The sequence below is a fragment of the Schistocerca cancellata genome, chromosome 8 (assembly GCF_023864275.1).
Source record: "Schistocerca cancellata isolate TAMUIC-IGC-003103 chromosome 8, iqSchCanc2.1, whole genome shotgun sequence".
Classification (NCBI taxonomy): domain Eukaryota; kingdom Metazoa; phylum Arthropoda; class Insecta; order Orthoptera; family Acrididae; genus Schistocerca; species Schistocerca cancellata.
This window is the reverse complement of record NC_064633.1, coordinates 190,776,881-190,790,835: the sequence shown is the minus strand read 5'-3', so window position 1 is coordinate 190,790,835 and position 13,955 is coordinate 190,776,881. Positions and strand designations below refer to the sequence as shown.

General features: G+C 42.7%; 1 protein-coding gene across 1 annotated transcript in view; it reads right to left on the bottom strand.

Moving 5' to 3' along the window:
- The window catches only part of LOC126095461 (leucine-rich repeat-containing G-protein coupled receptor 5-like), a 1,115,085-nt gene that overhangs the window by 993,627 nt on the left and 107,503 nt on the right, over positions 1-13,955 (bottom strand). Inside the window, exon 2 of the mRNA XM_049910253.1 lies at positions 345-462. Coding sequence (XP_049766210.1) covers positions 345-462 — 118 coding nt within the window. The remainder of the gene's footprint in view (positions 1-344; positions 463-13,955) is intronic.

Genomic DNA, 13,955 nt, shown 5'->3' with positions numbered 1-13,955 from the left:
TTAGGTTAGTTAGGTTTAAGTAGTTCTAAGTTCTAGGGGACTGATGACCACAGCAGTTAAGTCCCATAGAGCTCAGGGCTATTTGAACCATTTTTGTGTGATGGTCATCTTCCTGAGAACTGCTGTAACTGCTCATCGTGATATTGTTTATTATGTAAATTGACCAATATTGTTCCGTGCATTGAACTGTGTATTTATCTTCAAATGTGTATTCCAACAGTGTGAGGGCCAACGATTCTAGTTATTTATGCTGAATGAGAAACACTAAACAAACGGTTCACTATTTAACCTATGCAGTTTTCATTGTTAGAAGTGCATACACCGGGTTTGATAAATTTACTAACCCGACACATTCCATCCTGCCTCCCATTTGGAAACAGTTAGAAGGTTTATTAACAATTTGCTTTGCTACAAAACGGTATGCCAGAGCAATTATGAAGCTCTGAACAGATTTAGCATATCCTTTAAGAAATAAGTGACAGTATTGCACAGCACATCAGTTAAACTGACAGTTATAGCATTCCCTTTCGCAGCTACAGCTGCTATCATGCTCAATATTAGGTTCAGTGCAAGTGTACGAGTTTGTGAATAAGGTAAAACTGGAATCATTGTTTAAATAAGTTACGCGGACATTGTATACGAAATAAGTGACAGTATATTTTGTTTAAACATATGATATTAAAGATAGGAGTTGTTGTGAAATATAACAGAAGCTCACATTTAGCTGAAAAAAAAATGAATTTACAGTTCATACAAAAATGACAATATCATTCACTGCATTTAAGTGTAAATCTATACTACAATTAATTACCTATGGTTAGGATTCTCATTGACATATGCAACATCCATTTACGAAGGTCAACATTTTGTTACTATGATCAATTTGAATATCTCGCCCAATATCATACGCATCAGAAAAATGGATATGTTCATACAGATAAAATCAAAAGTTCCCAATATATACCCTCCACAAACCTCTTGAAATTGGCGGGTCTTCCTGCTTCGAAACCGCCCTTTCAAGTCTTGAATCGACGTATGCGCATATAATTATATTTGGTGACACTAATATAAATTTTTTATACAGTAATCCTTCCAATAAGAAATTTAAGCGGGTGCTTTATTCTTTAAACATGTCGCTACCTCAGCTTCCTCCCACCCAACAGCTATTCTGGTTGCATGTAGACAAGCGCAGAGATTTCCATACTCTGTGTCTTCTCTACTGTGTTATCAATGAACACTATACCTCATACATCTCCTCGACCTTAACGCCCTTGGCTGAACAACACAACAGAAACACCAGTTCCCCTCAGAGCAAAATCCTTTCTGTCCCACTCCAGCGATAAGTCACCTTCTCGAAGACCTTCCCAATAGCAGGAACCCAACTCTGGAACACTCTCCCGCATATCAAACAAATAACATCTACAGCTTTAGAAGACAGGTATTGAGATATCTGCTAAAGCTTCAATAATGATTACCATTGTCAAAAAAAAAAAAAAAAATAACGGCCGGCCGCGGTCGTCTAGCGGTTCTGGCGCTGCAGTCCGGAACCGCGGGACTGCTACGGTCGCAGGTTCGAATCCTGCCTCGGGCATGGGTGTGTGTGATGTCCTTAGGTTAGTTAGGTTTAAGTAGTTCTAAGTTCTAGGGGACTTATGACCTAAGATGTTGAGTCCCATAGTGCTCAGAGCCATTTGAACAAATTGTCAAAAAGATGGTTCAAATGGCTCTGAGCACTATGCTACTTAATTTCTGAGGTCATCAGTCGCCTAGAACTTAGAACTAATTAAACCTAACTAACCTAAGGACATCAATCACATCCATGTCCGAGGCAGGATTCGAACCTGCGACCGTAGCGGTCGCTCGGTTCCAGACTGCAGCGCCTAGAACCGCACGGCCACTCCGGCCGGCGTTTACCATTGTCCCTGCATGCTCTAGGTCCCTTTTACATCCCTCTTTCCAACCATATCTTCCTCAGTTCCCAGTATTCTTAGTCGATGCAGTCTCTTTAAATTTCCTTTTCACAGAACTCGCTGTATCAGAAAACATATACTTTGTACACCTGTAGTTTCTTCTTACATCTCCCGCTATCATTGTCATTATTACTGTCACAGTTGTTGTCATTATTATTAGTATTATTATTATTGTTATTATTATTATCATCACTATTAGTGGCAACAGCTGCTGTAGTACAAGTACTGCCAGAATTAACTTTATTGGTTCATAATCAGTATAATTTACTCACACTACCACTTCAGACACTTATCATTATTATAACAGTAGTTGTCATATTAAAATTGTTACTTCTTAGATAAATATGATGTATGCATACTGTATGTTTGAAACACTGGTCCTTACGATCCTAAATAAATAAAACATTTCTGTTTGTTTACATTTGCATGACGATTACACCAAACACAACTAAGTTATTTGTCCACATATTCGCTTTCAATAACGAAGAGTTAAGAATCAGTAATTATAACACAACAGAACTTCTAACATTTATGTATTTTGTATCTATGTACGTATTTAACTGCATGTATTGTTTTGTGAGGGTGAACATGAGTGTATGAGTGTGTTGCAGTACTCATCTCATTCCGTCGCACGAAGAACGCTAGCTACTAAGCAGCTGCAGAGACCTACGTAATAATACACTCCTGGAAATTGAAATAAGAACACCGTGAATTCATTGTCCCAGGAAGGGGAAACTCTATTGACACATTCCTGGGGTCAGATACATCACATGATCACACTGACAGAACCACAGGCACATAGACACAGGCAACAGAGCATGCACAATGTCGGCACTAGTACAGTGTATATCCACCTTTCGCAGCAATGCAGGCTGCTATTCTCCCATGGAGACGATCGTAGAGATGCTGGATGTAGTCCTGTGGAACGGCTTGCCATGCCATTTCCACCTGGCGCCTCAGTTGGACCAGCGTTCGTGCTGGACGTGCAGACCGCGTGAGACGACGCTTCATCCAGTCCCAAACATGCTCAATGGGGGACAGATCCGGAGATCTTGCTGGCCAGGGTAGTTGACTTACACCTTCTAGAGCACGTTGGGTGGCACGGGATACATGCGGACGTGCATTGTCCTGTTGGAACAACAAGTTCCCTTGCCGGTCTAGGAATGGTAGAACGATGGGTTCGATGACGGTTTGGATGTACCGTGCACTATTCAGTGTCCCCTCGACGATCACCAGTGGTGTACGGCCAGTGTAGGAGATCGCTCCCCACACCATGATGCCGGGTGTTGGCCCTGTGTGCCTCGGTCGTATGCAGTCCTGATTGTGGCGCTCACCTGCACGGCGCCAAACACGCATACGACCATCATTGGCACCAAGGCAGAAGCGACTCTCATCGCTGAAGACGACACGTCTCCATTCGTCCCTCCATTCACGCCTGTCGCGACACCACTGGAGGCGGGCTGCACGATGTTGGGGCGTGAGCGGAAGACGGCCTAACGGTGTGCGGGACCGTAGCCCAGCTTCATGGAGACGGTTGCGAATGGTCCTCGCCGATACCCCAGGAGCAACAGTGTCCCTAATTTGCTGGGAAGTGGCGGTGCGGTCCCCTACGGCACTGCGTAGGATCCTACGGTCTTGGCGTGCATCCGTGTGTCGCTGCGGTCCGGTCCCAGGTCGACGGGCACGTGCACCTTCCGCCGACCACTGGCGACAACATCGATGTACTGTGGAGACCTCACGCCCCACGTGTTGAGCAATTCGGCGGTACGTCCACCCGGCCTCCCGCATGCCCACTATACGCCCTCGCTCAAAGTCCGTCAACTGCACATACGGTTCACGTCCACGCTGTCGCGGCATGCTACCAGTGTGAAAGACTGCGATGGAGCTCCGTATGCCACGGCAAACTGGCTGACACTGACGGCGGCGGTGCACAAATGCTGCGTAGCTAGCGCCATTCGACGGCCAACACCGCGGTTCCTGGTTTGTCCGCTGTGCCGTGCGTGTGATCATGGCTTGTACAGCCCTCTCGCAGTGTCCGGAGCAAGTATGGTGGGTCTGACACACCGGTGTCAATGTGTTCTTTTTTCCATTTCCAGGAGTGTATTTGTGACTTCTTGTTTTAAGCAGAGTGTCAAAAAGGACATGATACAAATCAATTCGGGCCAGCCAGTTGGTACTGTCGACACGTTTGTTGCTGAAGTATTAAATACCTGTGACGTTATAGTAAACCAATGTGGTCAGAACACTATAAGTCTAGACGTCGTGGGAGAGTATTAGTTTCACTCATATTTGCCAGCTACAGTCGAAAGTAGTATCACGTCCACGATTTACAAGTTTCGTTAACTTTTGCAATACCGTCTTAAGGAGGGTAGGACGTCAAATGGGCCGACTTGGAGCAGGAGAGGCACCACAGGACATTTTATTTTCTACTGTGTATACTTTTACAAATAAATTCATAAAACTTTGTCAGCATGACCAGGAAGGATTCAGGATTTGCACTCATAGCAGTGGAAGTACAAAAATATAACAAAATATATTTTTTTAGATACGAATTTCATCATTTTTTCACTTACTGTTGGCTGCATTTGTTGCTATAGGTACATTTTTCTTCACAAGTAGGAGAGATTCTTTGATGAATTTTGCACAGCATACAAACCATACTTAAAGGTGTATAAAACTCTAGAATTTTTCAAATCTATTAAAAACTGTGGTAAAAATTCAGATAATTAACTACAAAATTTGATTTTTTCTAAACGTAAAGTTTAAAACGTAACAGCTCATTCATTTTTTCATAAATTAAATATATTCTAGAGTATCAGACACATGTAAGTATGGTTTGTATGCTGTGCAAAATTCATTGAACAGTCTCTCTTACTTATGAGGAAAAGTGTACCTACAGCAACAAATGCAGACAACAGTAAGTGAAAAAATGATGAAATTGCACATGTAAAAAATTATTTTGTTATGTTTTTGAACTTCCGCTGTTACGAGTGTGAATCCTGAATCCTTCCTGGTCATGCTGACAAAGTTTTATGAATTTACTTGTAAAAGTATAGAGAGTGGAAATTAAAATGTCCTGTGGTGCCTCTCCTGCTCCAAGTCAGCCCATTTGACGTCCTACCCCCCTTAAGCAATCCAGTCACTATTGGATAGCGTCAGACTGAAGATAGAGAAGTTAGACCCGTTTTAGGCTATTCTTGCCAGTGTGGAAGATACTGGCTCTAAAATATGACTATTGGAATGATAACCTTTCTCTTCGTGTGTTATAACCCCTGTCCACTCTTAATTCACGAGTTTAGAACCCCCACACCAAACGACGAATTCGTTTGCCCTGACAGTCAAGCCTCAGAAGGAAAATTATAATTAATTTTGTCATGGACAGGGCACAAGTTGGAGGCGCTCCTCTCCCCTCACTTTAGTGGAGTGACTCTCCTCCATGAAGAAGAAAGGTGCTGACTGACTGAAGACATGCAAAAAGGGATTGCAAAGGAAACAGAATTACACCATGCACCACATCTCGTTGTCAACAAACGCCTTGTGCCGGCACGGAGAGCCTCGACAGGTGTTTGGTGTGTGGCAATCGGCGGGTCCCCCACTTCCTTCCTCCCTCCCTCGGTCGCTCTCTCCCCAGACGGCCTTGGAGCCGGGCCGGCGTCTGCCCGGGTGATGGATGTCCTGTCTTGGCGGGAGTGCTGCGCGCGGCACAGCCCAGAAGACCGATGACGTCACCAGGCCAGCCGCCATCCATAACACCCCCGCTGGACGCGCATCTCCCCTAACGACGAGCCCTGCGCCGGCTCTAAACCCCGCAACCACGCGCTTGCCCGCCGAAAAACGGTGTTCCAAGTCTTGAACGTATGTCAGGCTATTCGTCACACGCAGCCTTATCACCTAAAGTAGACTTCTACATGCGAGTGTGGCTGCAAGACTATTGAATCACGTCAGCAGGAACTGAGGCCTGTGTTACACTTCCAAATTTTCTTTTACACAGTTTCTTCGTCAAATACAATTTTACAGCATAATAAGGAACTCTGTCAAATTTAAACATTGGTCCAATTTTCTTTCATCAATTTCGGCGCCGCGTCTCACATAAGATCAAAGAAAATGTTGGCCTTCTGTTTATCGCAAGCAGAAATGTAGTCACTGGGAGCGGTAGCATCGTTGCAGATGTCTGACATCTAACGTTTATCTGCGTGGCTTCGAAATTTATATAGTGCGTTGCATCTGCAACGAAACTGATGGAAACGTACGGGGCAGATGAAGCACTATATACCTTGCTGCCTCTCGAACACAAAAATTAAATAATAAGAAGTGAAGCTATAAGAAAGTTGTGGAGACCATTATCCATGAAGTACAGTGTACGATGTACTCCTGAGATATAAAGGTGAAAACCCACTACTTTTGTAGAAAACAAAATTCCTAATGTGTATGGCATGTACTTAACAGTTAATTTCCTTCAGACATTCTTCCTTCAGTGTTTTAGAAATAGCTTCACACATTTCTGGTACCAAGTTCGTCAATATGCACTGCAGTATTCGAGTGCTATAACGAAGAGTAGCTTTCTTCTGTAGCAAGAAGAAATAGCATTGCAGATATAGTATTTCTGAGATGAGTTTAATGCTTCATAATTGAAAAGTTTTTTTCTTGAACAGGACTGAAATGCACTCTCGTCCATACACAAGCAATTTTCGCAAGACTTTTTACATCCTTGACTTGCAGTTGCCATAAGAGATTTTTCTGGATGCTTTTAGCATCTCTCTGTGAAAACCATGTATTCATCTAAGTATGCTAGTAGGTGGCCAAAGAGAGCATCACCCCACTTTGCATCACTGCCATATTTATTCAAGATGGCGGAAAAATCAAAATAATGGGAAAATAAAAATAACAGGAAAATCAAAATGGTGGGAAATTGAAATTTATTTGTGGGAATATAATTTTTTTTGTGTTTTGGTTCGGAGACCAACTGATGTAGTTCAAAACACCACCACCAGAGGCTGCTGTTGGCCCTCCCAACCTCCCATCCCTCCAAAACTTCCCTCCCTCCACCCTCCCCTCTCCCCCTTCACACCCACCCAACTCCTCCCATGTGACACAGCGTATTTTGACTTGGGCTAGTTGCAGCCCTGCCTTTGACATCCAGACAGAGGGAGATGTTGCTGTAAGTCATTTATCATGTAGTTAACCATTTTTTCCCATTGTTCTCTAGGGTGCATCAGTTGTGTGGTACAACTTGTGATTTACTTGTATACAACTGCGTGTTCTGTGTGTGACTTAGAGTGCTATCTTCCTGCAATCGTTAACAGCAAAAGTTTCCATGCCACAATTAGCAGAGGGGTTCCAACGTATATGTGATGAATCATTTCCATTGATGGAAAGCCTTTTTCAACACTCTCTTCTGGACGAATGAAGATGTGTGTGAAGCACTCCAATTCTCTGCCACATATTGGACATAAATCGAGTCTTCAGTTTCATAACTGCAATGGTTCTAAGTTAGTGACAGGTGTTCGTCAGTTTCTGTAAACCCTACATATACGTTTTCTTGACAGTTGTCCTGTTTATGGAATTAGTGTAGCATGGAATGTAACTTCTCACATCAAACACCAATGCTACGCAATTGTCTGTTTTCTTGTAAGAGGGATCACCATTGCTGAAGGTCATTTCATTGGACTGATGTGAGCATAGTATAATTTCTGAACCATGATCAGGTGTGAACAGTGGGTGCTACCACACCTCCAGAAAGCTTCATTTTACATAACCAGTGTGGTTATCCTCCAGTACAGACAAGAAAACTTTAAACAGGTCCGTGGAAGAGACTTTGATCACTGGTCGCCTGCTTCAGTGGACCATTACATATATACTTAATGAGATCATCACATATTGGTGATGTCAACATGCAGACAGGACTTGTTTCCTGAAACACTGGAAGAGATAGATGAGGTAAAATGTTATTGTGTTAACTACCAGGTAAAGTTAGAGAAGTTCTTTTTATAGATTTTAGTTTTACCTGACTGGACGATACAAGAATCCCGAGGGGAGAGAAAGAGAGACACTGTGCTGTCTACAAAGACTCGGTCGCCACTGCACTGTCTTATTTCTAGTGTGATAAACATAGGAACATCATAAAGGAGATTAGGACTTGTACAGAGTGTATTTATAGACCGTCATGCGATACTGATGAATTGTAGGTGTTATGCTTCTGAATTTCTTTGTGTGGTCTCCATGTACTCTGCACAGTTATGATTTTCCACTTCTAAGGTAATGTGCTATTTTGCTCGTTGTGTTAGCTCTCTACATGTAAGCCTTCTGACTAACGAAACAGTGCTATCGGAACGTGATGGGATTTTGAGAGAATTAGCAGGGTTCTGTAACTTGGCGGGAGACATTTCTTACTCGTCGAAATCAGATGGATTCAAATACCATATATCGAAGACTGGCAGATTCGTGAGAATGCGACAGGTCGACGACACTGTGACGAAAGTGGAGTCGAGAGGTGATTTCTATACAGTTTCTTCTAAGTGTTACGGGCAAACATATTACAACATCTGATATGTCTCGTGAAGTGATTGCTGCGAGGAAATTATGGGCTAAATGGTTCAAATGGCTCTGAGCACTATGGGATTAAACTGCTGAGGTCATCATCAGTCCCCTAGAACTTAGAACTACTTAAATCTAACTAACCTAAGGACATCACACACATCCATGCCCGAGGCAGGATTCCAACCTGCGACCGTAGCAGCAGCGCGGTTCCGGACTGAAGCACCTAGAAACGCTCGGCCACAGCGGCTGGCCATCGTCTTCTCTCCAGGAGTTCCAATTAGAGTTCTCGGTTCATCCGCTCACTAATTTGATGGGAGCCAATAGGAATCCTTCGATAGGGTTGTATTCTGAGGGAATCCTAGGTCTGCAGATTCGTACATGTTTGGGATGTGGCGGTCAGTAGACACGTATTTTGTTACTGCTCACTGTGTTAGCCTTTCTGGGATGTTTTGATAACACATCTCAGAACTTTTCGATGTGCAGGAGGGAAGAGAGGAAGCATATTTGTTCAACGCCCCAGTTTTTACCCCAACGACATGTGAGAGCCCAGTCCTTCGGAGAAGGATTGGACAACTTTTGCGACACTGGCAAACCTAACGTAACCTAACCTAACCTAGCCTAACCTGACCTAACCTAATGTGTTACTTCCACAAGCATGAAAACAAAACCGAGAAACATAACGCAATTAGTGTTGGTATTTAATGACTGCTACCGCCCATTTTGGCGTCAGAGGAAGTAACAACCTAGCCTGTGGGAAACCTACTGAGACGTCATGGAGACATCTGTAACGGATACCTGGCGGGTATAATACGACCCTACAGAAAATTTAATTAATTAGCTTATCAATTCGGTATCGATGACATGCCACCTGGTGGGTGGAAACGAGGGTGAGAGTACAAAGCTTATGATTCAAGAGTTGGATTGGTAATCAAGCGTTTTTCCTTTGCGGCGGCATCTTTTAACAATTTCTAACTTCCACCCACAGAGGTAGAGATGATCATCGTAATAAAATCATCTATATTATCAAATTTATAAATGGATATGTAGTATAAACATGATATTTAGAACTTCTCTGTGCTGTTACCTTCGTATGTGATGAAACATTGCTTACTTAAAGAGAGCGTTCGAAAGTGAGGAGGTATCCAGTGTCAGAGGTAGAGCATGCTCTTAGCACTCCTTCATGTGCCAAAAATGAGTTTAATATTCTGGTCCTGTGATGCAGAACTTAACAGAAAGGAAAAGATATTTTTCTAACTGATAAAATACTTAGAGGAAATATAGCCTATGTAATAGTGCCATACAGGATTCTCAAAAGAAGTATGGTCTGATTTTTTCCGTCTTCGAAAATAACTTGTTTAAATGGGAGGAGTCTACATTTCATGCGGAAATTCGAGATGTATTGACAAAAAATATCTCCGGATTTTTTAAACTGAGGAGTCTGCGTCAGGGGTGGGTCTGCATTTAGTTCGAGTTGGGCTGCATTGTGCCACGGCTGACGGCAGGAGTGGTTGGGCATCCGGAAGTCGAGGATTAGCCTGGCCTCTGACCTGCCGTGGTTTCTCGGCTGGATAGCTCTTCAGGCACCGTATGATATATTTTCCATGTTGCTTGCGATTCGTACATAGGTAGACGTGTGTTTTCTTCTCAAATGATGTTGCTACAGGAAACATATACATATATATGACTGTTACAGGCGAAGAGGAAATGCGATAGTTACAGTAGAGGGCCAATCGTCTAATACCTGACAGCTACACGCAGGGATGCCTCAAGGATTCGTTTTATCCCCATTACTATTTAATCTCTATGTAAAAGACATCTCGACAGTCACAGGAGTAAAAATTGAACAGTTTGCTGATGATACGGCTTTTTTCATCATTGGAAGACATATTCGACGCCTTCAGGATCAATTTAATGCTACAGCAGCTTGGTGTAACACCATTAAAGTGCAACCAAATTCCGCCAAGACGACAGCCGTCTATTTCAGCAAGAAACTCCCCTCGATGCCCACCAACTCTAGACTGCGTGGGCGGGATATTCCCTGCGGAGGGAGGAGGGGTCAACAGTGACTTACCTGGTGTTCACTTTGGACAAACACTTCTTTCTCCGTAAACATACTGGATCTCTCAGGATCTCTTTTGGTATGGCCAAGAAACTCCCCCCTTTTTTCAAGAGTACTATAATACCAAATGGCGGTATTTTATGGACCGATATACAGGCCCTAAGAAGTTGACCCCCTAAAGTTTATTCACAATAAAGTGAACTCAAGCACCTACTTACCTTCCACCAAGAAGTCCGGATCGCCATCGACGATGGCACTTCGATTTACAGAGTGTCAACAAATAAAAAAAAAGGAAGGAGCAGTGGGATATGGGGCTGCTGTTCTAATATTAGTATTACCTCCCAGCAACAGCTATTGACTTTTGGGTCAGCAGGAGGCTACTTCCCCGTACTACAGTTATAGCTTGCTGTCCCAGCATTAGTACCCATCCTCCCCATATACGGCTACTGCCTAACCTGACTGGAGCAACTCTCCATGTCTAAACCAACTGCGAAAATATCCACTCCACATCCAGCAGTTATTGACGCAACTGGATGGAGCTACTGTCTAGTAATCGATCAATGGCAACTCATATTGTTTTAGTAAGCACTATACTGCACTACATACAAAATAAAGACTTATATCCATCCTATCCAACAGCCCAGCACAGATTGAGCCCTTTTCCCACCAATTTCCAGATAGAGTGGGGAGTGGAGGTCTCTAGACGCCTAGTTCACAAAGCCATCAACAGACAACACGACAGTGGCCTCTGTTTGTGGTGTTGCAAAATAGGCCAGTTAGCCTCCACACTTCAAGACGAACACACAAAATCTGATATTCGCACTATTGAATTTGAATTTCCCACCCTTTTGGTTTTCCCAACAAAATCTGAATTATCCTCCATGATGTGAGTGCGACTTTACTACATCTATCATCATCATCTTGACTAAATTTGGGATGATGCTCTCTTTGTCCTACTTCTTCTTCTTTTCTTAAGCTCCTCTCCCAATGTAAATACAATGCGGTTTTGGTTCATGCAACTGCAGGGCACAGTAGTAAGTTCTTGTCAGCCATTCTGAAGCAACTTTGATGTCAAAGACCTTTGTCAAAGAAAATTTGATGACAGTGTAGTACCCCTATTTGCACCACATCAGATCCCTTTGTCAAATAAAGTATAATGAATATATGATCACATTTCTTTGTCAAAGAAATTTTGAGTGTGTAATACCAAAGTCCAATATAGTGATCTATAATACTCAACTTCTGTGCAATGTGGAATAGTCTGAAGAAATGAGCCAAAGTTAATGACATAAATTCCACATACGACAAATAATGGTATTTTAGTATTAGTCTTTAGTCTGGAGACAATCTTTCGAAACAACGGAAATGATGACTGTGAGGGGAACATTAGTTGTCCCACCACTCGTCTTCCCCTTTTTCTCCGCAAGCTGTTGGCCCAGTCTGGCATGGTGCGTGAACTATGCACATGGTGTTGCCAAAGTGCCATTTATGTCACAGACAGGATCCAGGTAGAGTCCGCACAGAATAGCATGGCCAGAAGATGCACAGATGACAGGGCCTGCATAGGGAGAGTGGTAGTGGTGGGGGTCGTGGGTAGGCACTGTATGGGAAATGCTGAGAGCTGGAGGGGTAATGCCTTTCTGAACTGAAGCCTATGCTCATATTTTTTGTAACTGTTAAGAGCGTCCCCTCCATGCCCACACTTGCATGGAGATCATTCAAACAGATCTGGTGTCACCATGCTTTTGTTAGCATCTAAAACGAATTCCGCCTAAAATGCTTCGATATATTGTAGCCTGGCTTGTTAACCATTTGTAACTTCCAGAAAAGTGTCACAAATGGCGAATTTTGGGTAAAACATAAACATTTCTTTGTTGCCATTTTAAAATTTGCTTCTTATGCCAAAACATAGTGGAGTTTACACAGTCTCGCCTCACTAACGCAACTGTGGAGGCAATTGCGAGAGAATTCTGAAAGATTTTTTTGTTAAGTTTCTTAAATGAGGAACCGAGGAAAACGAAGATCAATATCTTGTGAAAAAGCACATCATCGGTACAAAATAAACGAGTAATGTCTTCGCTTACGTTGTTCCAAAACCAGTAGTATTTCTCTTTCCACCAGCTATCGATGGCCCTTAGAAATTACATTCTTTCATCGAAAAAGTCTGTATTTAGTGGAACAGCTAGCTAGAAAATGAAGTTTTACATAACCATACGGCAAAATGCTCTTCTGTTTGCGTGCTATCATTTGCAAAAATATCATCTAGATATCTAAAACAGATAATGAAACATGATGAATGTTGTGGATATTTCATTTGGGCCTTATCGCGATTGCAAATGAGTGTTCTGCATCAGATCAATTTTATCGAGATTAGTGATAGAGACCTTCATACATGTCTAAAGAAAAATTCAGTACGTTAGCTAAATATCATTCACATCAACATATCATGTAATATGCACCAAACCCAAAATCATAGCGACTCCTATTTTTCATTGCAAACTCTTTCGAATTTCGTGCAGTTTGTTACTTCCACGTAAATATCAAAATAACTACGAACATTAACGAAATGATGGCCACATCATAATGGACCTAACATATAAACACGCAGAGCAAAAATATTTTTTTTACCGATTAGTTTCTGTGAAGTCGTTAGAGAATGACTGCAGAGCGTGATCCTCGACTCTTTCATCGCCTATCGGCCGACAGGTGGCCGACGCCGTCGGGTGACTGCTTCTCCTTCCGAACAAACGAACCAACTCACCTAGCGCTTCGCACGAAAATTGGTCACTGCGCGTCGACCACCAAATCCTGTGCGTACGAAACGAGGACTGCTAAACAGACACTTATTGTTGACATCTGTTGCAACAATGGGCTTAATTCACCCTGCCGCCGACATGAGGTTTTCAGATTGCCACCGTATCATTACCAATAAAACCCTATCGGAAATAAATTGACACCAGTCAAAGGAAAGGTGGCATCCAGAAAATGCATGCTCACAATAAAAGATGCGCAAAATTTACTTGAGGAAGCCATTGATAATCTTACTGTGGAAGACAGGATTAAGTCCATACCCAATACTGTAAATCTGCAAGGAAACGATTTTTTGAAGGAAGGCGTTCGAGAAAGTTTCGTTGCAAGTTTTGTCGCTGCTTTGAATGACTCCTTGGATGTTGAGTACTCTGGCAGACTTAGTTCTTCACAGTAAGACAATTAAAAACAATAATTGGCATAAAATGATATGTCCCTAGTTGCTCGTCCACCCCGAAGTTGTAAATGCTGTTCACTTTCTCCGCTCCCATTCCTGTCGTCTTCCATTTCCTCTTTCCTCCCAAATACGGGATTATTCTACGTACCTCTGGGGTTTCAGAGGATGACTGTGAGAAAACTAA